We start from the raw sequence: 27947 nt of genomic DNA on the forward strand, positions 1-27947 counted from the left end.
CACCCCTACCCTCCCGGGCGGCCAGTGGTTTCCAGACACATCTAATTTTCAGAAACCTAAATTTTCTGATATTTAGATCTCAATAAAATTATTATTGCTCGGTGACAGCAGTTGGGGTCCTCTGACACACTCATGGTCTCTGGCATACGCTGTCTTTCCGGCATGTATGGCACGCAGTACCCGGCGCAGGGGAAACACTAGTGTATCTGAGGTACGACGCGGGGTGTTGCAGGGTCACACGCGCGAACGTCACAGAAGTCAGGATTTGGCTTCAGATCTTCCCTACTTTGGATTGGCTTTTAGTCAACAAGGTTCTGGTAACTGTTGGTAACCGTCACAACAATCAGCCGCAGGCCAGGCTGGGTTGATCATAGGTGCTGCTGAGTCCCCCGGTGTCCTGATGACTGGGGACCTCAAACATCTGCCCTGTGCCTTCCAACACACAACAAGCCAAGCGAAGGCGGCAGATGCCGCCCTGGAAATCAGCCGTAGAGTAAGCATCTCCCCCTTCCCCAGACCACGGAGCATTTCGGGGCGGGGCCGGGGGCGGGGCGGGGCGTGAGGAGGGGGCCTGTCAGATGCCCTAGTCCGCTGGAAGCCACCCCTGGGGTCCAGGGCGGAGGGATGGAGCAACGGCGGACCTCAGCCAAACCCTCCACTGGGGCTAGAGGCCTGTAATCACCTGGGTGGGGTTTGGGGACCGCCCCTGATCCACACTAACTGATGTATATTGAGTTTTTCGCACTTAACATCTCCTGAATATATAATTATGGCAGTTTAGAGATTAGGTAATAAGGCCATAAATTTGGAGTCTTGACTCTCCAAAGGAGATATATATATATATACACATATATATATAACACTGAAATATTTCCCTAAAGTGCAGATCGACACACTGGGGAGGAAAAGTTCTTTGAGGGACAATACAAGCAGAGTTGAGGGCAGTTAAGATAATGGCTAAAAGAGTATTTGAGTGGAAAAAAAATGTCAAAATTGTGTTATGCCACTTAGGACCTAGCAAGGTGTTCTTGAGTTCTCACACTTGTCTAGAAAGGCTTGGGGCTATGATGATTAATCAAGGCTGAAAGTTCTGTAATGAACTGAAAACTTCACACTAAATCTTAACTAACTTGTGGTGCATGTGTATTGCATGTAGGTATAGGAATTTATCTATCATTACAGTATGTAAATCGTCAAAGCAAGGATATTTCCTTCTATAGATTTTAATACAGTCTTGATTCTTTTAGGATTTAATAATCCTGCAATTTTCAAACATTTTTCTCTTTTATCCAGATTCCAAGGCATCGGCAGTAGAAGTTGCTTTTATTCTTTCTATGCTAGAACTGTCTACACCCAAGTTCTGTGTTGGATTGTTTTTATTTTCCTGTTTTGTCAATCAGTTAATTTGAAAGCTAACATTTCCTCCTCATCAGGTTGCTAAAATTGCTCCCCAAATTGAATACCTTTTCGGAGTGGTATCCTCTACCACCCTATGCAACACTGCAGATTCAAATTCTACCTTCTTGAAATCCACCCTCTCAGCTCCCACTGTCTTTTTGTTTCTCTTCCTCACTTTATAACAATCCCCCGTCTTTCTCCTTATCCAGCTTGGTTCTCTCCTCCTCTTTCTAAATATAGACACTTCACGATGATCTTACCTGGGTCCCACTCTCTCCTCTGTGCTGGCCGACCGGCCAGTCTGTACACACCCACCCTGACATCTCTGGTGCGATCCGCTCTCCCACTTGTAGCTTTCTGGTGGACGGCTTGACTTGTATGTTCCACCAGTGCCTCAGTTTCAGCATTTCTCAACTGCAAGCATCTTCCCTCCCAGTCACCTGTCTCATCATCATGTCATCACACAATCATCATCACCTGTGACTTCCCTTGCCCTTATTCTCTGCCTCTAGTTACTGCCAGTTCCCATCAGTTCTCTTTGTACATCACATGTCATATCTGTTCACTGCTTATTCTCACTTGCTACTGTCCTGGGGCAGGCTCATCAGCTCTTGACTTGATTTTCCAGAGGCAACCTTCCTTCCTATCTGCAGTTCTGTCTGCACCCCAGGCCATCATATATGGTGCTGCTACAGTCATCTTCCTGAGATTTAGCTTTGTCACATCTTTTCTCCAGTTTAAAAATCCTATAATACTTCTCTGTTGCCCCAGAATTGAGTCCAGTGATGAATTACCCAATAGTTATTAAGCCCATTCTTTTACAGCCCGACAAAACAAGGGCACAAAAAAGGAGGAAAAATGATTTTGAAATAGCGGGATATTGCATATTGCTTAAAAGCATTGATGTAGTTGTCATGGGAAAAATCAGAACTTTATTGGAATTCCTTACGCTGATTTTACCGTGCAGTTAGTATATATATTTCATGTATATGTATATATATCTCATATAAAATTAAATTAAATTTAAATTTGAGATTACATAGAATATGTGATTTTAAGTTAGCATTCTTAGGACCTATAAAAGTTTTTTTTGAGCAGTAGGTGCATGCTTCTGAGCCTAAATTTCAAAGTTAGCACAAATAATATGACCCTAATCCACCTTTTAAAATTGATTCCTCACAATTGGCTTCCCTGTGCCTTTCCCTGCAGCCAAAGGCTGTACAACCCTAATGCCTCACACGTTCTTCCCCTGCTTTTTCTCCTTTGTGTACTTACTCCCCTGTGTCTAAAATGCCCATCCATCGATATCTGTGTCTAATTTCTCCTCACCATTTCAGACCCAGCCCAATTGTCAGTGCTGCCCTAAAATCCTCTCAAAGTTCCCAGGGTTGACAGTATTTTCTTCTTCCTCTGAATTCACCAGAGCATATTTTCCTTTTCTCTTAGCCCTTAATATTTGCAACCTTCTTTTGAAACGTTGTGTATACTTCCTTCTCTTACTAAAAGTTTAGTCATAGAGAGTAGGCACCTTTCCTGATTCATTGCTACATTTACTAGCTAGTCTTAGACTAAACTAGTCATAGCCTGAACTAAGACAAAGTAGTTTGTGGTTCAATAAATGGCTGAATGATCTGTTTGGACCTACGACTTTAAAAGTGTTCATATTAAAGAGTGCTGTTGTGTGCAGCTGTTGTGAAAAATAGTATGGCAATTCCTTAAAAAATTAAATATACAATTACCATGTGATCCAGCAATTCCACTTCTGAATATATACTCAAATGAAGTGTAAGCAGGACTCAGATATTTGTATACCCATGTTCATAGCAGCATTATTCACAAAAGCCAAAAAGAGGAAACAACCCAAGTGTCCATTGATAGTTAAATGGAAAAACAAAATGTGGTATATACATACAATGGAATATTATTCAGCCTTAAAAAGGAAGGAAATCCTGGCATACATTACAACATAGATGATTCTTGGAGACATTATGCTAAGGGAAATAAGCCAGTCGCAAAAAGACAAATACTGCCTGATTCCATTTATACGAGGTACTTAGGGTAGTCAAACTTAGAGACCGAAAGTAGAGGGGTGGGCGTCAGGAACAGGGGAGAGGGGGAAAGAAATGAGGAGTTAGTGTATAATGGGTACAGAGTTTCATTTGAGGAAGATGAAAAACTTCTGAAAATGGATGGTGGTGATGGCTGAGCAGCAATGTGAATGCACTTAATGCCACAAAGCTGTACAGTTATAACAGTAAATTCTATATTATGTATATTTTACCATAATAAAAAGAAAAATAGTCCAGGGAAAGAATTCTTGTGCTTCTTTAGATGAAAGGAATATGCTGCTAGTGAAGTTGTTTGTTGATTGGGAACTGGAACTGCTCCACCACAGATTCACTGAAACTTGAAACTTCTTGGCATATTTTTTAGTTCTTTGGCATTTTGGCACTTTCTTGTTACCAGATTCGTATGAAGTTTTCGGTTGGAAGGAAACATGCCATGATAAAGAGCTGTGTAATAATTAATTACATCAGTGATTCACATATTATGACGATAGTTTCAATTTCCCTTTTCATGTTTTTATTTTCAAAATTTGATTTAAATCCTAAAATACCCATTCCATGGCTAAAATGTTCAAAATGTGTATTAATTTCTGATTACTAAGTTAATATGTGTTTATCATAAAATATTCAAACATTATTGAAAAGTGGATTGCTTAAAAAGTGACAGTCCCTCATGAGCTCAAGTGATAACTTGTTAATAACTTGGAGTGTGTGCGTTTTGTGTGCATATAAATATCATTGGTAACAAAACTGCCAATGACATTTTTACTTAAAAATATATTTTGGATATCTTTATAGGTCTAGATATCCATCTGTCTACATTTTTAAGCTACTGCACAGCGTTCTGTTGAGAAGTTACATTTTAATTTAACCCATATTCCAATTAATGGGGCATATTTCACAACTACAATGTATGTATGAGATGAGCAGTGGTATTCACATTTTGCACGTGTGTGTATGTACTGGTGTATTTCTGAGTGCTAGATGTGAAATTGTGGGATTAAGTTAAAAGCAAGTTTGTAATTTTAATAGATAGCTGCAAAATTTTAATTCTACTTTGACCAGGCTTTAACATTCCAAACACTTTGGTGAAATTGAGATTGACTGTGTACAGTAGAAGCTGATGGTTTGGATGTTAAATTAAAATTCCCAGATGTGGATGCCTGAGACTGATCCAATGGGTTTTTCTAAGCCCCAGATTCAGCTCACTTATCATGGTCACAAAAATACCCTGATGGAAATGCCTACACCTGAGCCAATAAATTCTCTAAGCCCCAAGATTCAGGTTGTGTAACAGGGTCACAAAGGAAGTTTGGGATATAAATTAGCAGCTGCTCTCCATCCCTGGGGTATCTGTCTTTTTCACTTCTTTAGATATTTCTTCATCCCATTAAATCTAACTCTTCTATTGTCCTCTACTAAATAATAAAACCATTGTCAAAATTTCATAAATCACTTACTGACATTACTACCTCACCACCCACAACAAATCCCAGCTGAAATTTGGTGATTGTTTTGACTCTGGTAATTACAATGTTTGTCAGATTCCAGAAGTGCAATGATTATACTTTCCACTTTTGTTGTGTCTTGTTAGTTTTACTCCCTCAATGACAAATTATAGATGGGCTTTAATTTTTCCATATCATCTTAGGCCATGTGGCCTATAAATGTTATTTTGTAGTTTAGTAAAGGACCTTAAGAAGAAAAAGCAAAGCAGTTAAATAGCTGTTGTTGGATATATGTTTTCCAAAAAAAACCCATGGGAATAAAAATTGCTACTTCTCCACCAAAAATTCCCATTGTGCAAGTATGTTAGTAACTCTTGAAACATGAAGACACTGTTTCTTTGCAGAGAAAAGAAAATAACATGTATTCACTCATTCATTCATTTGTCTGACATTTATTGAGAATTTACAGGGTGCCAAGCCCCTATATGATAATGTACATTATACTCTACTCCCTCCACCTCCAACCTTGATACTGAGTGTCTTCTGCAAATATGGAAAACCTACCAAATATCAATCCTTCATGTTTGAAGGTATATTTACAGATATTTAAAGACCAAATTACTCTTCCTCACGGAGAATCGAATACTTGGTTTTGGTGTATATGTACACATACACATTTTTTCTCTTGATTAAAATTTGTTTACACATCTGTGCCCAAGATTAAGGATAATGAAATTCAACCACAAAAATGATTAAGTAATGTATAATTGTAGCATTGGAATTTATCAGTTTAGAGTAGTTGCCTCCATATTCACCTTTCTTTTGATCTTCTTGTAGACATTATTGTTATTGACTGTAAATGTCTCAGTATTTTTGCTCAGTGGAATGTGGCTTGACAGATTAATTATATGTTATCAGGCAGTTGAAGATCAACTAAAGATATGTGGCCACAAGAAGGATGCTGATGTCTTTGAGCTGTTTCTTTCTCAAAAGTAAGTGTACTTTATATGAGAAATAGAAGAGCATCATGTTGTGTTTCATAGATTCAAATGTTCTCTTCCATTGTTTTCCCCTTCTGTGGATAGGCAAGTAGCACACGCTCGTTGGCGTCCACAGTCTCTATTGGAGATGAAGGATCCTGAAATGGATAAAAACAAAGATTATGGAGTGAGGCTGAGTTTGAATCCCAGTTCTATCTCTTCCAGCTGGGTGATCGTGGGTGGGTCATAAGCCTCTCTGTTAGGGTTGTCAGGTTTAGCCAATAAAAATATAGAACATCCAGTTACATGTGAATTTCAGAGAAACAAATGAATATAATTTTTTTTAGTATAAGTATGTCCCACACTGCATTGGGACATTTGTTGTTTCTTTGAAATTCACATATAACTGTGTATCCTGTGTTTTATCTGGCAAACCTACTGCCTGCATATAACAGTACTACCTGCTTCACAGGGTTGTTGTGAAGGTTAGGTGAGTTAGTAGAAGGTAGGGAAGGGTCTGGTACACAGTAAGTACTCAATCAGCATTAGTACAGTTAATGTTACTACTATTATTAGAGAATAATGACTCATTATACCACTGTACTATAATAATAACCGCTATTATACTATAATCCCAACCTAACAACCTTTATACTAATTTTACTGGTAAGTATGAAACTTCTCCCTTATATAACTTCTTTATATCAACTTCTTTGATTCCACTCCAACTCCCCAAGGTGGCAGACAGCAAAGTGGGTTCTTCTTCTACATAGCAATCACAGTGCCTGAGATAGAACCCAGGTGGAAGAGGAAGTATGTGTTCCCTTAGATGCTGACAGCACAGGTTTTACTAGCCAACAAGTGACACCTGTGTAGTCACAGTTAGCATTTTCATCATAATGACCGTATTCCTACTCTTCTTTCCCTTCTTCATACTTTTTGATCTCTGTGAATTCCATGTATTATTTTTAAATAGACTTAACATTTTTCTACATGTACGTAATATTCGGAACTTAGCTGCTTTTTAAAGAAAATGTCTTACTTTATCAATGAAGTTAATCACTTTATCTCTAGTGATTTGAGGAAATCCTTTATTAATAAACATATTTCTTTTGTTTTATATGAATATGTTTTAGTTTATTAGTGCAGTGAATGATATCTAGAATAATATTTATTTTTGTAATGGCCCTGAACCTCTTGGTAGTAAGGGAATATATAGCTGACAAATATAAGATTGTTAAAAATATACATCTTAGAATGGAACAAGTATGGTAGGTAATTCTGACGAACTTAAGGTCATGCTTTGAACCTTCCTATAGATCAGTTAGTTTTATAATAACAATAAATATTTTTTTTGTCTTCAGAAGATTGCATCTCTAAGCCTTTCATGATTTTAAAAACTGTACACTCTTGATCACTAAGTTAAGTAGATAACAATAAGAAAAGCTTTAAAACACTAGAAAAAAATAGAAATATTGATCTTCTGACAGTGGTAATTGGTGGTCTTCTCAATTAAAGGACAATACGTTTTGTATCCTAAGAATACTAAGTCATCGTTTAATCCATTGGGGTACAAGAAATGTTTCACAGTCCAGATGCCAACAAACTGGGTAAACTGGGTTATTTGCCTAAGTCTTTGTTGCCCTTGGAAGATATCCTATCAGTGTTCCCTTGAGAAATCATGCAGCACATATACTGTAACAACAGAGTTGACGTATTATTGCCAGCACGAGTCATTGCCAGCATTAGTAGTAGAATTTCCTATCATTGTCTTCCATTGGCCTCACCTTAAAATGTAACAGCCCATTATTGATTTAGGATGGGTTTATATGCAGAATAAACCCTTCTGACTTGAGTTAAATTCCCCTCAAAAGTGAGCCACTTTATTACATTATCTAATAGCAGAAAGTTCAGCACCAGTACTACTACTTCAAGAAAATTAATGACACTTACTTGACACAGTTGATATTTTAAAGCATTAATGTATTAAAATAACTTTCCTGGGAATTCTTGGAGAGATACTCTAAGTGGGGGTTGAGTTTCTCTGCTACCATGTAGTGATTGCTTTATTTTTCGCAGGAAATAATGAAGCTAACATAATATCATTGTTGTCCAATGCAATAGTTTAAGTGTGTCAGGGTCCAAATCCCCCTCCCAGAAATTAGCTACACATCTACAGTGAAAGAGGAGAATGCATTATGTGTGTAAATCTATTACAAGTTGCTTTGAAGAAGCCTAGAATATTTTGTTGTGCCAGGGAAGTGCTCGAAGACTAACGGTACATGTCAAAAGGACAAGGTGGTCTGCTTGAAAAGTCTTTTGTTTGGGATAATTTGAGAATAAAAAAAAAGTGAGAAAAGATTAAGAAAAAACTCTTCAAATCTGAGAAGGGTGGAGATGAGAAGGAATGAGAGAAATAAAGGGGAGGGGAAGATCTTTTTTATAGAATACCAGCTAATAAATGTAAAAAGAATGAGAGCATTAGAAAAATTAACATTTCATAGTACCAAATCTACTGATTCAGGTAAAGGTTATTAATCAAAGCTAAAGCCATTAAATAAATAGTTATTGGGGACCACTACTCTGTTCTTTGCAGATTGGCGGTTACCAGAGGGGAGAGGAATTTGGGGGTGGGGCATGAAATAGGTGAACGGGATCAAGAGGTACAAACTTCCAGTCGTAAAATAAGTCTTGGGGATGTAATGTACAGCATGAGGAATACGGTCAATAGTATTATATTAACTTTGTATGGTTTCAGTAACTGGATTTCCTCTGGTGATCATTTTGCAGTATATGCAATGTCAAATCACTCAGAGTTTTGCCCCAGATATTACTTTTCAACGATAAAATTTGTACTTTCACAATGGAGAGTACTGGCAGATTCCACCTTAACCAAATGACTGAACTTAGCTTCACCAGGAGTGGGACAAAGTGACATCATTTTGCCTCCCGGTGTGATGCAGTAATTACCACCTTTGTAATTGAAAAATGATCTACCTTGAATTTAATCATGAGGAAGCAATCAGACAAATCAAGAATGTGAGACATCTATCAGACAACTGTCCTGGACTCTTCGGAAAGTAAATGTTAAAGTCAATAAAGAAGAGAAGGTGACTATTCTAAATTTAAGAAGACTAAGGTGTTATAACAACTGAAAATGCAATGCATGAATGTTGATGGGATTCTGGGTTTAAACAAACAAACAATCTATAAAAGAAATGTAGGAGCAACAGGAACAATCTGAATATGAATAGTAGTGTATTAGATGATATCATTGAATTCAATTTTAATTTTCTTAAGTGTGATAATGGTATGGGGGTTATGCAGGACAACGTCCTTATTTGAGGGATGCGTGTGCTGAAGTATTTACGAATCAGAGTCTGCAACTTATTTTCAAATGATTCACCAAGAAAATTATCAACCCACAAATAGATATATTGTATATATAGGTAAGAGAGTGAGCATAAATGTAGCAAAATATTAAAAATTACCAAGGCATGCATTGTACTATTCCTTCAACTTTTCTTAGGTTTGGAATTTTCCAATATAAAAAGTTGGCGAGAAGGGTTTCTTCTGTTTAGAAATGTTGTTTGCATGACAAAAAATATGTTTTCATAAACATTTAAAAAAATTAGTCCCTCGGTGTCCCAAGGTTAAATATAATTGTGAAAGGATGTTGCTACAAACAAGTTAGTATATGTAATATTAATTAACATTAGTATTTTTAAAGTGTTTAGAAAAGTGCCTTGCACACAGAGTGTGCTCTATAAGTGTTTAGTAGAGACATATATGTGTATATACCTGGCCTGGGCTCACAATTTCTGTCCTAAGAAATAAAAGAGATCAGAATACTCCAGCCCACAGCAGTCAAAGGGCCAACTATCTGCAGAGACTGTGCCCTCTTTGCTGACAGCTCCTCCTCCACACCCTACGTCTTCCCCTTCGCTGAGTGAGCTGCATCAGCAAAAAGACTCATGACCACTTGGGCAGCTAGAGTCCTGCACAGTTCAAGAAGGATGGGTAACATTTTTGACCCCATATTTAATGAACAACAAAGGGAGAATAAAACACTTAACCCAGTCTCTGTCTCTTGGTGTCCTACAATTTCCATGTCTTAAATCCAGTTTGGCCAAGATCTGGACAACCTCAAAGTAAGGACCCTGCAGGCACTGTTGAAGCAGGAGTCAATGGTGTTTCCCATATTTACCTTAAGTCCCATGTTTTCTGCACTTTTCTTCCTCTGCTCTCTCCTCAGTGAAATCTTTTTAAATTAAGGTCCCAATAAATTCAGTCATAATGAGGTATAAATTTCTAAAGTTCTCTTTTAGTATTCGTTTTACTGGCTGACAAAAATCTTAACCCAAGTGAATGAAGTTTTGAAGACGGAATTTAGGAAGTTAGCACAAATAAGAGTGCCAGTAATTTTGAAAGGACAGAGAGAGGCCTTTCCAGTTCCCCCAGAGTCATACTACATAAGCTACCTTACCCATGAATGAATTAATCATTGCTAATGTTCACTTTTTGTTTTCCTTTCCAGGGAACTGACAGAGGTCATTGATCTTTCTAGGTTTAAAAAATTAAAATACTTATGGCTACATCATAACAAGGTAGTACGATATTTGATCTTAAATGGCTCTATAATTAAATTGCTATCTTAATTTCATGTTTTTAATAGAACTGATCATGAAAAGTAAAGTATTAATATTTTATACTCCTAATTTTAATTTAGGTAAGAAACTTTATATATATATATATATATATATATATATATATATATATATATATATACAGGTATATTGAATAGCACGATTTGTGAAATGTTATCAGACTGGAACTTTACTTTTTTCTCCCATGTGCTTTCAAAACTGCTCGGTGGAAGAAGCTATTGCTTCCCAGTTTCCCGGAAGAAAACTTGGGCAGTCTCATGACCTTTCTTATCTCTCTTATGTAGTTCAAAAGCTTACAGTCCATTTTGAGACATAGTCATACTCTCAGTTCAGAAATGAGAATGTGGAGGTGAATATGTTAATTCATAAATGAGACATCCCTCTATCTCCCCTCCCTTATCCAGCTAGGGCTGACTGCAGATGGCCACCTGCCTGCTTCATTAGCAAGGGGGGGTGTGGTTGGTTGTTTCCCTTGCCTCTCACCTCCACCCTAGCCTTCTCCAGGGTTGGTATGGAATGGGGAGGAGTGGAGGCAGAGGAAAGGCAAAGGAAAAACAAAGTTCTTATTTGATTTGCACTCTCTGGTGTCAACATGTTCAGAGTTTACTTCTCTTAATGGGTTATTCAGAAGCTCCCCTGCTTGGTTCCTCCAACTCTAATTCCTCTTCTCTGGCCACTCCTGACCTCCCTTCACCTTGTATCCCAGTGGTACTTACAACTGAGCATCTCCTGGCCTTGGCAAACTGCCCATTTGGGCAGGATCCTTTGTAAAGTGTCCTAGATCAGCATTCCTCCAATGGTCCTGCATGTATTTCCCAGAACTCACACACCTTTGTCCTGCTATCAGAAGGATTGATTACCTCCCAGTTGCCACTCAGGCTGATCTAGCATCTTCAGGAAGTGCCAGGCACTAAACCAACATGTCCCAAACTGCAGGGAATGCTTTTCAAGGGCACTGAGTGTGGCCCTTGAAACTTTTCTTAGAGGCTAGGGTTTAGCTGGCAGTGCCTCCTCTGTAGTGGAGTCCTGAGTGGGGCTCCAAGCTCTCTTCAAGTCATAGAGCAGGACTGAACTAAAATTCAAGCCAAAACAATCATTACAGTTAGTTAGTCATTCTCAGCTTTCTAAAGTTTGACGTTCCAACAGCTTGTATTTTGTTCATTATAAATTGATGACCCAATCTTAGCATTTTAAATTTAAACTTTCAAACACGAGCTGATTAAAAAATAATAATTTGAGTTTTCAGTAGTAGTCTGCTTGTCAAACAATAGTCCGATTCACAGCATTGAATCCTTAAGCATCCATGTTTATGAAAGTATTTCAATATTACATTGCATTTTCAGTCTGTTCTTTTAACCAAGTGGAAAATGGAAAATGAAAGTTTTTCTAGTATTAAATAGTGCAAGCATAAGTTTCATAAGCTTAAAATAATTTCTAGGAGAACAAACACAAATACATTCAAGGCCCAGGCAGCTAACAACTGAAATGGAAAGTGCACACACTACTTAAGGGCATACAAGTTCAAAACTCTTAAATACCCTGCCAAAAATTATCCTGGGTCACAGTGTGTGACCTCTGATTAGAAAAAGATGGAACTCATCAAGCATGGCAAAAGTGACTAATCTTTGCTTTTCATGTGTGTTCCTTGTGGTGTTCAGTATTCAATTTTGAAGGAAAGAATGTACAAATGTTGGCAATATGTCTAAAGGGAGAGGTATAATTAGGGACTTTGTAATATTTTTTGGCTTTCTTGTAGTGGACACCATCCCACCTTCAGCCAGTCATTGAATTTTCACACAGTTGAATTACAGATACATTACGTACATAGGAAGGGATTGCATACACTGTCAACTATTGTACTTTCTTTTGTTTTGGAAGGGGTGGGTGGGGAAAGGGTGCAACAAAGGGCTAAATTCTCTTCTTGTGTTTGGTTATTTATTCTCAACACACTATATTATTTCCAAAATAACCATCACTTAACTTTGTTCTTTAAAAATAGACATTTATTCCATAAAATCCTGAAAGGATATCATATTCGAAATAAGTTTTAAGTGGTCAGAAGATGAGTGAATAAACTAATGTGAGTTTTTCTATTGATCAATAATTGACTGGTTGCTAAGTTGCCTGAGTATTCACACTCTATGAAAAATTAAAATCTTATTCAGGATCCAAAACTCTAATGGGCATATTACCTATGATAGTACTTTATCAAAATTCACATGGAAAATTTTGATTATTACTTTTCTTTAATATCTAGATTATATTAGGTGGACCACTAAGAAGTTACTATGCCAGAATAGAAATGGTATGAAGAATCATGGTGAAAAACATCAACATTGACAAAGGAATACAAATATTTAGAATTGTATTGTTTTGTTAACAATAATCTAAATTTGTGACCAACATTGTTCTTACATTATATTAGGCTACCCTCTATTTAGGAACAACTAAGGCACAAAATAGTAAAATAAAATGAACACACCTTTTTTTGTTTATTCATTTATTCAATCAACAGCTTTGTTGAGATGTATGTACTGACCATTATTGGTTGTCCATTCATTATCCATTCTATTCTTTTACCTATACAGCAGAATCTGGGTTAAGGTATTGGTACATACTTCTTTTTAGTCAGGTAGGTGACTCCATTCCCAGTTCCAAGAGGTGGAGCCTGAACTGTTTAAACCAATCAGGATAATCCCATCTTCCTTGTGAGTGGCTAGTCAATGAATTGGCTCATAACCCGGTTGTCGTAAAAGATATATTGGAGGTAGCTACTGAGAGACTTCTGTGAAAGGTTTCCTTATTCCTGAAAAAGAGCAGTAGAAGAGAGGTCCTTTGTTCCCTCTGGATGTTTTCTTGCCTGGCTAGTAAGCCAGGAACCATCCTATCAACTTGTGGATGTATCCAACATTGTGAGAAAAGCAGAGCTCAGAGAAGCATTGAGATATTCAGACTGAAGCTCTCACAACCTCTGGACTCCTTGATATGTGAGATAATAAGTGTTCTAATTTATGTGCCAGTTTGAGTTGAGCTTAGGAGTTAATTGGAGCCAAAAGCATCCTCTCTAATATGGTTTATTCTGTACTTGCATTAGGCTACTGATAGAATATAAAAATAAATGTGATGGTGCCTGCTCTAGTGATAGAATTAGGAAGGGCAGAAGGTGTGGCTGTACTCCTGGTGAGGACATTGTGGTTGCAAACTGCCTGGAATGGAATGAGGGAAAGCAGTGGTTTGGGGAGACAGAGGATGAATGTAGTTTGGTGTGTTTGGAGCCTAACATGCTTGAAGGGTGCACAATTTTCCCCATTATTATGTAGTGGATGATAAAACTGGAGCTTCTGGTCTGACCTTGAACCAGCAAATTAAATAGGTACAAGTTGTTTCTGAGGACATGCAATGCCCCAGCTTTCCTAGGTTTGCTCAGGCTGCCCTGCTTCCTTCATTATGCTCTCCAAGAGCTTGCTTTCTCCTTGTACCGCGTAGATATCTACTAGTTGTGCAGCTCCTCTCTTTCTGGGTCATCTTTTTCTAATCTCCGCTGATGTAATTAGTGGGAGACAGCTGCTCTTAGGTGCGTATTAACTGAGGACTTCTGAAGACTCCCTGCCTTGTCTCATCTTTTAGCAAGCCTGACTGAGGGAATTTTAGGTCAGTTCATCTTTCCCAGCTTTCCTAAGAAACTGGGTCTGCTCAGACGAGTGATCTAAGTGATTTGCATTTTATACTACAGTTTCAAATGGTCTGTATACATTTGATCTATTTGTGTTTTGGCTCATTACCTCAAAATTTTTCTTTTACAGACGTTTAGTCGTGAGCTCATAATATTGTTGTCACAATGCTGGTATCCTTCTGTTTCTGGAAGACCTAGCATTACTTTGGTATATTTCATTTGTCACAGATTAGAGTAAGCATTTGATGAGAAACCTGTATATAATGCCTCACCAAGCAACTGTCCAAAATGGAATCTGAGTTTCTACCATGTAACAAAAACTGAACAGTTGACAACTTTTACAAACTAAATTTAAATAAAAGTACCTATTCTGGCAAGGTCATTGTTTATAAACGTCTTCATCTAAAACATAATCAAAATACTTATTTATAATAACATTTTCCACACTAAAATAATGTACTAATGTACAATAATGTATGATGTACTATACACCAACTTTTTTTTTTTTTTAAGGTTAATCTTTTTTTTTTTTTTTTTAATTTTATTTAAATATACATCAACTTTTTTTTTTTTTTTTTTTTAAATTTTTGTTTATTTATTTATTTATTTATTTAATTTATGGCTCTGTTGGGTCTTCGTTTCTGTGCGAGGGCTTTCTCTAGTTGCGGCAAGCGGGGGCCACTCTTCATCACGGTGCGCGGGCCTCTCACTATCGCGGCCTCTCTTGTTGTGGAGCACAGGCTCCAGACGCGCAGGCTCAGTAGTTGTGGCACACGGGCCCAGTTGCTCCGTGGCATGTGGGATCTTCCCAGACCAGGGCTCGAACCCGTGTCCCCTGCATTGGCAGGCAGATTCTCAACCACTGCGCCACCAGGGAAGCCCTAAATATACATCAACTTTTGATCCAAGTCAGATAGACTTGGGTTTGAACCCTTGCTCTGTTGTCTTGAGAAAGTTGTTTTTTAACTTCTCTGAGCCTCGGTTTCCTCCTAGGTAAATAAGGGAACAAAACAAATAACATGGGCTATTGTAAGGATCGTACTAGATAATGGTGAAAACATCTAGCTTAGTGCTTGGGTCATAATAAGCACTTAAAAGATATGACTGTCCCCTTGACTCTGAACCAGCAGTTCTCAACTAGGAGCGACTTTGCAACCCCTGCCACACCACCCACACACAAGGGGAACATTTGGCAATGTCTGGAGACCTTTTTGATTTTCACAGCTGGGGTGTGTGTGTTCCTGGCATCTAGTGGATAGAGGCTAGGGATGCTGCCAGCCATACTACAATCCACAGGGCAGCTTCCCCAGCCCCAACAAAGAATTATCTGGCCCCAAATGTCAATAGCTGTAAAGGCTGAGAAATCCTGCCCTAAAAGAATGCCTCCTTAATTTTAAATTCATGCTGGTGTAAAAATTTCCCCACTAGTACCTCAGCGGTTACCTGTAAGAGCTTTACCTTAAATGTAAGTGCTCCCAGCTCTATAAAAAATAATAATGGTTAAATAGTAAATATTAATAGCTATCGTTTATTGAGCCCTTGCTATGTGCGAAGCCCTGAGCTAACATATATGATTTGTGGAATGTCACATTCAATATAAATCCCATGACAATCCTTAGGCTCAGTACTGTAGATTTTCCTAAATGGGTAATTATAATAACATTTTACTTTAACAATGGTTTAAGTGTCAAAACAATCAGCATGTCTTCCAACTCCCATTCCTAGATCTTGACTTCAACAACTTGGTACATTGCAATGTCTATTCAAGTCCTGTGAATTCTGCCTTGGAATTATCTCTCAATTCCCTCTACTTTGCTCTTCTCCCACTGTTATTACTCTACTCTGGGACCCATATATTCTTCTGAATTAGCATAACACCATTTTTGTTCATCTCTTGCTGTTATACTTACTGTCTCCTCTAAACAGTACTCTTCCCTGTCATTTTTTTTTTTTTCCAAAATAAAACTGGGCAATAACACTCCTCTGCACAAAATCTTTTATTAGTTCCCCAAGATTCTCATGATCTGGCTTTATCTGTTTTCACTACATTCCTCCCATTCATTTCGCCCCAACAAATGGTACAATCTTAAAATTCCAATAATCATGGTCCAAAGATGTTAATGCTCTTGGGAAAATTATTATTCTATAATCAAGATGAAATGGTTGAGTTTATTAGTATTCTTGCGTTAATGTGTAACGCAAGAGAAATTAAAACCTCAACTAATTAGAATGTTCTGTTAATGTGTGGTCGAGCAGGCAACTGGGAAAAAAGAGAGAAGAAAAAGTCATGGTTTGCCCTGGTGTTCTCTTTCTAGGCTGATGTTAGGTGTGGCTCTCATTAGATCAGGGAGTGGTGAGGAGAAGGGTGGAAGGTAGTGAGCTGCTGTCAGGAGGCCAGCAGGAAGAGTAGAAAGGGATGGGAAACCAACTGGGACCCCCCGCCCCTCACTGTATTGAATGGTCTCTCCTACCTGGGGGAAACATGGCTCCTCCTGTGACTTAACAAAGCTGAAGTGCAGTTACTGGTGGTTCTCCTGCATGAGTGCTCACATAATTAGGTACAGATGAGACTGTGAGACAATGAGGTGAGCAGCACGTGTGCCTTTTATAGCTTCATAATTTGTGACTGTTACAAATATAAGAAAAAATTAAAGAAAATTCATTAAAGAAACCCATTTTCAAACTTTGGTTACAAATCTAAAATAGCTTTTCGGAGATACGAGAGGGCATGAGTAAAATTTCCAATAAATTCTCACTAAATCAGATAGGTTGGCATCTGTCTACCTGAATCAATCCATCAAAGGTCAAAACAGTTCTATTTAACTGATGACAATAGTTACTGTGATAGGCTTTAATAAGCATGTAAAACTAATTTACAAACATAAGCATATATTTCTGTATATATAAATTAGGAAGTACTTGATCAATAACTATTTCATATGATTCTTCTCCCTGCTAGATCCTGTATTAAGCAGTAAAGTTAGCATTGTTACATTTAACTTAAGTGCTGCTTTTAGAACATACTAGCACCACGTTATGACTCTACCATGCCTCATCCTCATAACTCAAACAAATCTGTCAAATTTTATTGAGGTTATAAAGTCAATATTTTTTAAAAAGTAGTGGGATTCTCCTTGCAGGGTAACAGAAACACTTCTGAATTCAGTTTAGAGCTAAATACTCCTATCATGCACTTTAATGGTGCATTTGAGGAATTTTCAAGAGTGTTTTGACTATTTTCAATTCTTAAAGTACACCGAATTTCTAATCTAATCTTAAAAGTAAGATGCAGCTTCACCATATCATTAGGAGAATGGAGAGGTGGGAAGGATAACAGACTGAAGAAACATCATTTCTTTCCTTAAGAAAGACACAAAACTAGTGATCAAGTAATTGCACAAGTCATAGTAAGTGTTGGATGTGGACAAGAAAAGGAAGATTCATGGGCATGGGGGGTTGTCAGGAAAGGCCTTATTTAAAAAAAGATGAGGGCTTCCCTGGTGGTGCAGTGGTTAAGAATCTGCCTGCCAATGCAGGGGACACGGGTTCGATCCCTGGTCCGGGAAGATCCCACATGCCACGGAGCAACTAAGCCCGTGTGCCACAAGTACTGAGCCTGTGCTCTAGAGCCTGCAAGCCACAACTACTGAGCCCACGTGCCGCAACTACTGAAGTCCCGCGCCTAGAGCCTGTGCTCCGCAACAAGAGAAGCCACCGTAATGAGAAGCCCCTGCTCGCTGCAACTAGAGAAAGCCCGCACACAGCAACAAAGACCCAACACAGCTAAAAATAAAAAAATAAAAAAATTAAAAAAAAAAAAAAAAATAAAGACATACACTGAGTGTTTTAAAAAAAAAAAGATGAACTGTAAAGTAACAGGATTATGCTGTGCCTTGTCCTCTCCTTGGGGATGGTGGCCGGTTGGGCTGTTAGCACTGACCTCCTGTGTGTGTTCAGATTACACAGTCCTCGGCTAAACTGAGATCTGTTGCCCCGAAGGACAGTGAGCCTGAGAAGAGGAGATGGTTCATAGACTGGGGCATAAAGAAAGAGAACTCAGAGTTAGACAATCTCGGAGGTAGAGCTTGGGGAGGGAAGGTAGAGCACTGACTGCAGAATTAGACCATCTCTCAGGAGATCTGACTTAAAGTGCTGGAGCAGGTGGGAGTTTAGAGAAACAAAAAGTGGGTCATAACAGAGCAAGAAGACAGCGGTGAGATGCAGAGATCAAAGAACGGTCTCAACAAATCTCTGGAGCAGTGGAAACTTCTTGTGGCAGCCTGCTCAGGCATGGTTGGGTAGGCCTTGCCAGCCTAGGGCAGATCCTTAAGAATAATCAGAAATGTACCAGGAGGAAAAGCCATGCAGGCAAAGAGAAATCGTGACTCATACACAGATGCAGAAACGATTCAGCATTATCAGAGGAGAGATCCCTTGGCACATAACAGGCACTTAATAATATGTGATGGTGAATTAGTGGATATATGGAGCCAAATCCAATGTGACTATAGGGCACAGAAATGTAGGGAAGGTTGTGAGAGCAAAAGGACTAGGCCAGATTCCAGAGGCTTTGAAAACCTTTCAGGGAGTTTGGTGGAGACATGGTAAGAGAAGTTCGAGTATTAAGTTAGCTAAAAGCACCCTTTTCATCATACGTATCTTCAAAGACAATCCAGACATAAACTCATGGCCCAGATCAAAAGGTTGCACATAACTAATAAAAACAGCAAATGTTGAACTTCTATGGTTCTTATTAAATTTTTATATCTATATATAATTACATGTAATTATTGTAGAAAGAATACTGTTCTCTAACTCTCATTTTCAGCTCCATGGAATAACATTTATAACTAGAAACTACTGTCTGGCAGAACTATACCTAAACAACAATGAAATATTTGATATACAAGGTATGTCTTAAATTTTGTCTTTTGATTGAATTGATTTTCAATTAAATAATAACTTTCAACTATGGTATTGCTCATGGCATGCAATAATCTGTTTTAACATTTCTGTTGAAAATATATGATGGAAGCTGTTATTTTTTAATGTTCTTGTGTACATTTCATTTTAAGATGTGCTGTTTGATTATGGTTTTAACTCAATATTGTCATGTATCTTATTCAAGATGTAAAAGAATCTTTTTTTAACATAGAAATTTTGCCATTCTACTGCACAGTTGGACACAAACTAGATATTGTGGAAGCAAATTTTAACAATGTTTGGGAGCATTAATAAAAAATAATGACTTCATAAATAGTCTTAAATGTTTTCACAGGCTATAATTTTTCCCAGCCAAATTTCTGTTTCACTCTCAGTTAATTTTGTACCTGCAACAATCTGTAAACTGACAATTTCAAGCCTGGTATAAAAGTACATGATATACTATGATCATGAGATACAAAGAAGTATGGTACAAAACATTTTTCCTCTGTATTACATGTTGCAGAATTGAAATATCATAAATTTTGAGATCCAGTATGATTCCTTGTTCCATGAAGAAAGGAAGGAAATCTTGCCAATTCAAATATGATGTTGTTATTGCAAAGACACAACACACTTTCACTTATGTTAAAAATGTGGAAAATGTGCAATTTAGAATCAATAAAATGATAGGAATATTTGGCTTCCCATTGTGTAAAGAAAATATTTAGTTGAGCAATTTGGGGGAGATATTGATTTGAATAACTATTTCCTGGATTGGCATTATAAACTAAGCAACATTGGCAAAACAAAACAAACAAAATAAGGATAAGGAAAATAACCCCTTCAGAATCAAACAAAATCATTGCTACAGAAAAAGAAACAGTGGAAAGAAATTGGCTCTATATTCCCAAATTACAGTCGCTTATTTGAATTCTTATGCTTTGTTGTATTCTTAATGATAATTCATCATATTATTAATAATTCCTCCCTTCACCAGCTCTAATGTATTCTTTGCTTTTGTTTAGTTAGCATGTTTAATTAGCATTAAAAATGTTTAAAATCTTATACAAATATTTTAATTTTTTTTAGGCCTGCACTCTTTGCATTCGTTGCATATACTCCTGCTGCACCACAATGAGTTAACAAACATTGAGGCAACAGTAAAGGAATTAAAGGGGATGCTAAATCTGAAGACCCTAAGTATTAATTTGCACTTTTATATGGCCATAACTTAAAATAGTGATAACACAGGACATTTTTTCATTTTTTGAATTTAAATTAGATCAGTGTTTATAACAAAACTACTTATATATTCCTGAAAACAAGACTAGATCTTTTTCTTTTTAAAAATACATTTTTGAAAGAACAACAGGTAGAAAAAAAAATTTTTGTGAAACGATATGGCATGCCACATGGAAATGATGAAAGCAACAAAAGAGGAGATACCTGTTTAAATCTGTGTTTTTGGTTTTACCTCTAAAGGAAGTTTTAGCACATATTATATGATTCCATTTATTTATATAAATGTCCAGAATGGGCACATCTATTGAGACAGCAACACTGAGAGGTAACTGTTTTTAAATAGTGGTTGCCCAGGGCTGGGGGGATGAGGGTCTGGGGAGTGACAGTCTGGGGTTTCTTTTCAGAGTGATGAAAATGTTCTAAAATTGAAGGTGGTGATGGTTGCACAATTCTGTGAATATACTAAAAACCATGAATTGTATACTTAAAATTAGTGAACCGCGTGATATGTGAATTATATTAGTAAAGCTGACACTCCCTCCCCCCACACTAAAAAAAGAGTACGTTTTAATGTAATCTTCCTGTTGGGTGAACAGCAAACAATTCATATGTATTGAATCGCACCCAGCAAGGAACTGACCTCAGTATTTGAAGAAAGTGTGAGATGGGATGGAAAAATAAATAATACACAGTTCCTACTCTCAATAAGCTTATAGTGGTTTGGTTTGTTTGTTTGTTTTTAAGCTTATAGTGTCGAAGGGTAAATAAACTGGTACACGATTGCAATTCAGAACAAATGGTTCTAGGTGGACCAAGGGAAAAGACTCAGAGCAGTGAATGGGTTTTCAAACTTCAGAGTTTGTAGACTTCTTTATACAAGGTCATAAAATAGATGTTTTTTTCCTATTTATTTTCTATTCATTTCTCAGAATTGCCAAAGATAGTGTTTTGAATATGTGTAAAGTGGTGTTGATGGTGGAGCTTCTAATCAGCTCAATACATAGAGTTATTGAAATTTTCAAATATTTTGAGTGTTAATCAGTTATACCTACTGTATTAAGGAGAAATGATTTAAGTTCTTATAGGTAAGATTCTTTAAACCCAACTATTAAAAGTACCCCAAGTTCTAAGGAATTCAGTGCTCATTTTTGAGATGTGATAAGGTCTGTGAAAGACTTATCAGGATTGGCCTGCATATTTGAATTATCTGGCCCTTCTGTGCTGAACAAATGCTTCAAATGTCTTTAAATGATTAAAAGACTGGTTATACTAGATTTTGAACTCTCTCTTACCTTCATTTTTCTGTAAAATGGGCTAATAACTACCTCTCAGGATTGCTTCAAATATTAAGCTAACTCTGTAAAGCATTAATTGGTTTGAAGGAGTAACAACAAAAAATTGTTTTATTATGGTTTATGTAAATTAGATAATGAATTAAGATGCACACAGTCTAGAAATTCTGCTGATTGGTAAATAGATTTTTAAAAAACTGACATTTTGAATAATAATTATAATAACAGCATGTTTGAATGTTGAGAAAATGTTTTCTTATTATATTATCATTTAAATCTTCATAGCAATCCAATGATGTGATTAGAATTATTCCCTCTTTAATGGTAGAAATGCAGGGCTCAGAGCTTTAACCAGACTACTGAGGAATGTTGAAACTTAAACTCACGCCGTGTTTCTTTTGTTTATCATTCATTCATTCAATAAATATTTATCATGCATTCACTAAGGACACTACTAGATGGAGACACAAAAGTAAACAAGAAAGACCCTATCTAGACCTTTATGGAGCTTACAGTTTTGTAACTCTCAGCCTAAATATTTCTTACAGAACTGAGGGGGTTCGATGTAAAACTAATTGGACAATTTGCTAAATGTAAGAACTGAATCATTTAAGCAAGCTTATTTTACAATGCAAGATTTGGAGGTTAGCAATCAAGGTTGCCCCATCATAGTCAACAGGGTTATGCCTTAAACAAAAGTGCCTGTCGGTGGGGGTTGGGGGGGTAAGTGGAGTCTGAAATTCAGCCCCTGCCTGCCTTACCAGCCGTGTATGTGGGCGCAGAATGGTGTCAGCCCTGAGGTGGGGTGCAGGAGTGCCTTTTCTAGTTCTCTGAAAGGCTATTAGTTCAGCCTGGTAGTATAAGGTCCATATCATTGCCTGTCACAACATTTTAAATGACCCCTACTTAAAATCATAGTGACTATAAATTGTTCCAACTGAGAATCTTGTAGAGGGATCATTTTTTGAAATGGAGAAAATGCTGCATCAGATTACCCAAAAAGAAGCATTTTCTAAAAATTTTTGGTAGCAAATATGCACAGTTTGAACCCTTGCCCTATTTTGGTTAAAGATATTATACAAAAAAAATGTTGGCGGACTTCCCTGGTGGCGCAGTGGTTGGGAATCCGCCTGCCAATGCAGGGGATACGGGTTCGAGCCCTGGTCCAGGAAGATCCCACATGCTGCGGAGCAACTAAGCCCACGAGCCACAACTACTGAGCCCAAGTGCCACACATACTGAAGCCCGTGCACCTAGAGCCCGTGCTTCGCAACGAGAAGCCACCACAATGAGAAGCCCGCGTACCACAACAAAAAGTAGCCCCTGCTCGCTGCAATTAGAGAAAGTCTGTGCGCAGCAATGAAGACCCAACGCAGCCAAAAATAAATTTTAAAAAATTAAGAAAAAAATGTTGGCATTTACTAGCTACTAATTATATTGTGCAGTAATGTCCCTTGATTAAGTTCCTATGAACCTCCTTTGCAATCACAGATTAGATTCAGCTCATTAACTACAATAAGAAATCCATGTATTTAAAAAAAAAATAAATTTATTAATTTATTTATTTAATTTTGGCTGTGTTGGGTCTTTGTTGCTGCACACAGGCTTTCTCTAGTTGCGGCGAGCGGGGGCTACTCTTTGTTGCAGTACATGGGCTATTCATTGCGGTGGCTTCTCTTGTTGTGGAACACGGGCTCTAGGTGCACAGGCTTCAGTAGTTGTGTCACGCGGGCTCAGTAGTTGTGGCTCACGGGCTCTAGAGCGCAGGCTCAGTAGTTGTGGCGCACAGGCTTAGTTGCTCCGTGGCATGTGGGATCTTCCCGGACCAGGGCTCGAACCCTGTCCCCTGCATTGACAGGTGGTTTCTTAGACACTGCGCCACCAGGGAAGTCCCCCATGTATTTTCAAGTGTTAAAAATTTTCTTTTCAAGTTATAAAACTGTTTAAAATGCTAAAATATTATTATTATTATTCCACTTCAATTACAGTTCTTCAGAGGGTGAGAAAATAGCCTGGAGGGTAAACCTCTAATCCATTTCAGCATTGCACCCTCCACTGGCAATGAGGAGAACTGGAAGAGATTACCCAGTATACACATGGCTGGGAGCTTCAGGGAGGCCTAAAACCAGCTGCAGAGTGTGAGGTCCTACAAACTGGAATTCCTGACTTCCAGGCTGAGGCAGGAGGGCCACACCTTTTCTCTCCAGGCAGTCTACCTTTCCACACCCTCCCCCTCTGGCTCCATTTTCCTCTTCCCTTCCCTCCTCCAAACTCTGTCTAAATCCACATGTGTCAAAGATTTGCTTCGTGGCTGCGGACTTTCACTAACCTTCAGTCTCCCTGCCTCTCTCCCAGCGCAGAGAGAAAAAACACCACCGACAACAGCAACAAAATATTTAACCCATTCTCCTGTTCCTCAATCTCTAGTCTCCTCATTTTTCTCAAATTTTCTCTGTGTTGCATTAAGCTCCAGTATTGGAAAGTATACTTGAACTCCTACATTCCATAACTGTGAAGACTTGCTTCCTAGCAGAGACTTAAGGATTCACCCTTGGAGACAGGAAGTGCCCCTTTCAAAGAGAAGGTCTCCGTTTTTTACAGATTCTGCTCTTAAGCACGTCCTGCCTTTCCTCATTTGGCCGCAGTCCACTGCTGATGGCAAATAGCCAGGGAGTGAAGAGGGATGCTGAGAGGTCAGCGTGGGACTATGGTCTCAGTGGTCTCTTCATTTGAGACTCTTTACCCTGAAATGCCCCTCAAGGTGGGACCACTCCTCCCAAACAACACAATAGAACAGTCCATTCAATAAAAAGAGCCAACTGGGTCTTTCACTGCTGTTTGTCTTGAAACAGCATCCCTCACTCTCCTAACCCTTGCTTTAGTCCAAGTTTGCCTTTTAAGAATCAGGGATCATTTCCATATTCAGTACAATCATGTGGTATGCTGTGGCCCAGAGATTTTAGTTAAAATGAGATGGTAACAATGGAGATGCTGACCTTACTAAGTAACCTTGAGCCAGAACCTCTGTCTGATCATTGACAGTTGAGCTTCCTTCCACAGGCTGTTCTGTATGGGCCCAGATGGAACTGCTTTTAACTTCTCTACATCATTTCCCCATCTATTAAAATGGATATGTTGGTACATTATTAATTACATCAACTTTCTTCAAAGGTGGTCTAAAAAACATTCAGGTTCATTTAAATGGTGATTTTTAATTTTGCCTTAAAAGTTAAAAAGAAATTAACTGGAGCCAATTATTTAGATGACTTTTTTTTTTCCTCTTCTGTTTCAATAAGAAGTAGCTTCACACATGTGACTCATGTAACTCAAGCTTGTGCAGTAAGGTAGTAGAAACATTTTGCTATATTATTGGGTAAATGTAAATTGCTTAGACTCAGAATCCCAAATTAAGATAAGCAAGACAGTGCTGGCGCCACCGAGGTGTACTCTATAAGTAGCCTAGAGGGAAGGTGGATTAAATAGTATTAACCTATTGAAAGTGAAAGTGTAAACAATTTCGCTTCATAGTTTCTAAAGGAATGTACCCATACATCATAGAAGGTTTTCAGAACTTTCAGACACAGGAAACCAATATCATATCTTAGAAACTTTATTTATGGTAATTTTAGTAGCATCAATCCAAAACTCATAAATCCAAAATGTTAAATGCTTAATAGTATAGACGGGAAAAAAGAGAATTAAAAATAAGATTGCTTCCTTCTAACATTTAAGAGTAAGAAAAAAAAGTGAAGAATAATAAAAACGAAATTCTTTTAAAATTATTTAATTCTAAGTATTTTTTTAAGTTAATTTAGTCAGAGACTAGGCTTAATAGCCCAGTTTTCTGACTTGCTGTCATTTAGATTTTATTTTATGATGAGATGAATGTTGAACCACAATAAGCGCATGAAGTTTTTAGTATTATGACACCTTTTTAATAAGTAGTGTAATAGTAGTAAATCCAAATTTGGTGATTTGTTTAGCTGAAGCCAGAAGTTTTAAAATTTACATAAAGCAGTTATTTAACTAAGCACTAGGAAGAAAAACCAAGAAAAGAAATTAAATAGTAGTGTTCTCAGAGGGAAAAGAGAATATGAAGTGTATCCTAAAAGTAAACATCATTGAAAGATGTTGGTACATTTTCCATTAACATCATATGCAAAGGCAGACTCTACTCCCAGCTGCTATAATGTAGGATAGTGTTATGAGGTGTCAGATGTTATTCTCCAAGACAGTAACCACAGAGCAAACTTCTGCACTAAAGCATCTGTGAAGTTTTCTCCCTCCTAAACTCTCATTAAAAACAATTGTGTTTTGCTTTTATATCCTTGAAGGGTGACCTTTTTTCTTCTTTGTCTGGCTCAAACTGCAACGTATGATCCCTGTGGATCTTTTTAAATCTGTCCTTATTACTGGTTTAATATACATCCGTTCTATTCCCTGTCCTGTAGTTATAATTATTTGCTACCACTTTAAATTCCTTGTCTTTTTTTTTTTTTTTTAGAGAGAGAATGTTTTGCTTATCTCTCTCTTTTTTTTAAATTTTATTTATTTATTTATGGCTGTGTTGGGTCTTCGTTTCTGTGCGAGGGGTTTCTCCAGTTGCGGCAAGTGGGGGCCACTCTTCATCGCAGTGCGCGGGCCTCTCACTATCGCGGCCTCTCTTGTTGCGGAGCACAGGCTCCAGACGCGCAGGCTCAGTAGAAATTCCTTGTCTTTTGAGATTAAAATTCAAGCCAGTTTTGTCACTTAAGAAATCTTGAAAAATATCCATTTCATTTTTCCTCTCATTTCCCCCAATACATCCATATTTCCTTTCTTTTAAATTTTCTTGTTGCCCCGGCTCTACATTTTCTTTTATGCCTTTCCTCTTATAACTTTTGTTTATTATGCACCAGGTGTCTTCCATTGCCTGCTTTAAGTCCCTCTAAAGCTCATGTTTTCCACAGGGAATAGCTACCTATAACGATTTTATTAGCCAGAAAAGTTTGTGTTTATACAACAAATATCAGAATGTTTTATTACCTGCAGAGAAAACATTCAGATGATTAACTTCTTCAGTTTTTATCTAGTTTGTTGTCTTTCAAGCATCCCCCTTGACGCCCTCTTCTTTATGTTGCAAACTCTTCTTTATAAATATTAATCAGTTTTTTTCTGGGTTTCTAATGCTTAATACTTTAATGCTTTTATCAAACCTCTTTGTATTTTATAATTAGTCAAATGCTACAGCAGTACTCCTAGATTTAAATGTACGTTAAATGAGCCTCATTTTGTTGAGTGGTGTTTTTGTACACTAGCTGGAGCTCTTTCTGCTACTGCCATCTAGCGGTTCTCCTCACTAGGTGTCTTGTCCAGGAGTATTTTCTAGAAATTACGTGTAGGTGGAATTCAATAGCTAAAGATATCCAAGTGGAAATTATAAGAGTTTTATTTCACATTGTATTGAAATAACCCTGTTTAATATTATCTAAAGAAGAATAGGGAAAGTACCTTTTCCATGGAAATAAAATACAACTTCTAGCTGAAGATTTTAAAAAATGTACCTACATGCTGATGCCTAAGGGATGTCCTGTCAGAAGCGCCTGGAGCTCTTCTGCATCAGCATGTCTCCCACCTCCAGCCTTATTAGGGAGCATGGTTCATTAAGTATCCTAGCACCTGCGCACAAGGAAATCCCAGTCCCCTGTGCCTGGCCAGAGTTAGATGAGATGCAAAACCCGCATCTCTTCACCTCTACTCCTGCAGGGATCTGAAGCTGCTACTGGCATTTATATGTTCTGAACTAGGTGCAATGGTGTGAAGCCGAGGAAGAAAATTATAATAGAACAGTGTACCACAACTCTGCCCATCTCCACGCAGGCACCCATGTGACCTTTGAGACTGGAAGAAGAGAACCAATGAACAAATACTTTAATAAAGAGCAGCATCAAGAACCCTCTAGAAGGGCTTCCCTGGTGGCGCAGTGGTTGAGAATCTGCCTGCTAATGCAGGGCACACGGGTTCGAGCCCTGGTCTGGGAAGATCCCGCATGCCGTGGAGCAACTGGGCCCGTGAGCCACAACTACTGAGCCTGCGCGTCTGGAGCCTGTGCTCCGCAACAAGAGAGGCCGCGATAGTGAAGAGGCCCGCGCACCGCGATGAAGAGTGGCCCCCGCTTGCCGCAACTAGAGAAAGCCCTCGCACAGAAACGAAGACCCAACACAGCCAAAAATAAATATTAAAAAAAAAAAAGATTACTATAAAAAAAAATCCAAA

The 27947-nt window shown here is 38.0% G+C and overlaps 1 protein-coding gene across 1 annotated transcript in view; it reads left to right on the plus strand.

Annotated features, from left to right (window-relative positions):
• The first annotated feature begins 332 nt into the window (after positions 1–332).
• The window catches only part of LRRC72 (leucine rich repeat containing 72), a 41384-nt gene continuing 13769 nt past the window's right edge, over positions 333–27947 (plus strand). Inside the window, exons 1-5 of the mRNA XM_036864187.1 lie at positions 333–493; positions 5831–5904; positions 10430–10499; positions 19061–19142; positions 20248–20358. Of these exons, the coding sequence (XP_036720082.1) occupies positions 401–493; positions 5831–5904; positions 10430–10499; positions 19061–19142; positions 20248–20358 (430 nt within the window). The 5' untranslated portion in view covers positions 333–400. The remainder of the gene's footprint in view (positions 494–5830; positions 5905–10429; positions 10500–19060; positions 19143–20247; positions 20359–27947) is intronic.

This window comes from Balaenoptera musculus, chromosome 9 (assembly GCF_009873245.2).
Source record: "Balaenoptera musculus isolate JJ_BM4_2016_0621 chromosome 9, mBalMus1.pri.v3, whole genome shotgun sequence".
NCBI lineage: Eukaryota > Metazoa > Chordata > Mammalia > Artiodactyla > Balaenopteridae > Balaenoptera > Balaenoptera musculus.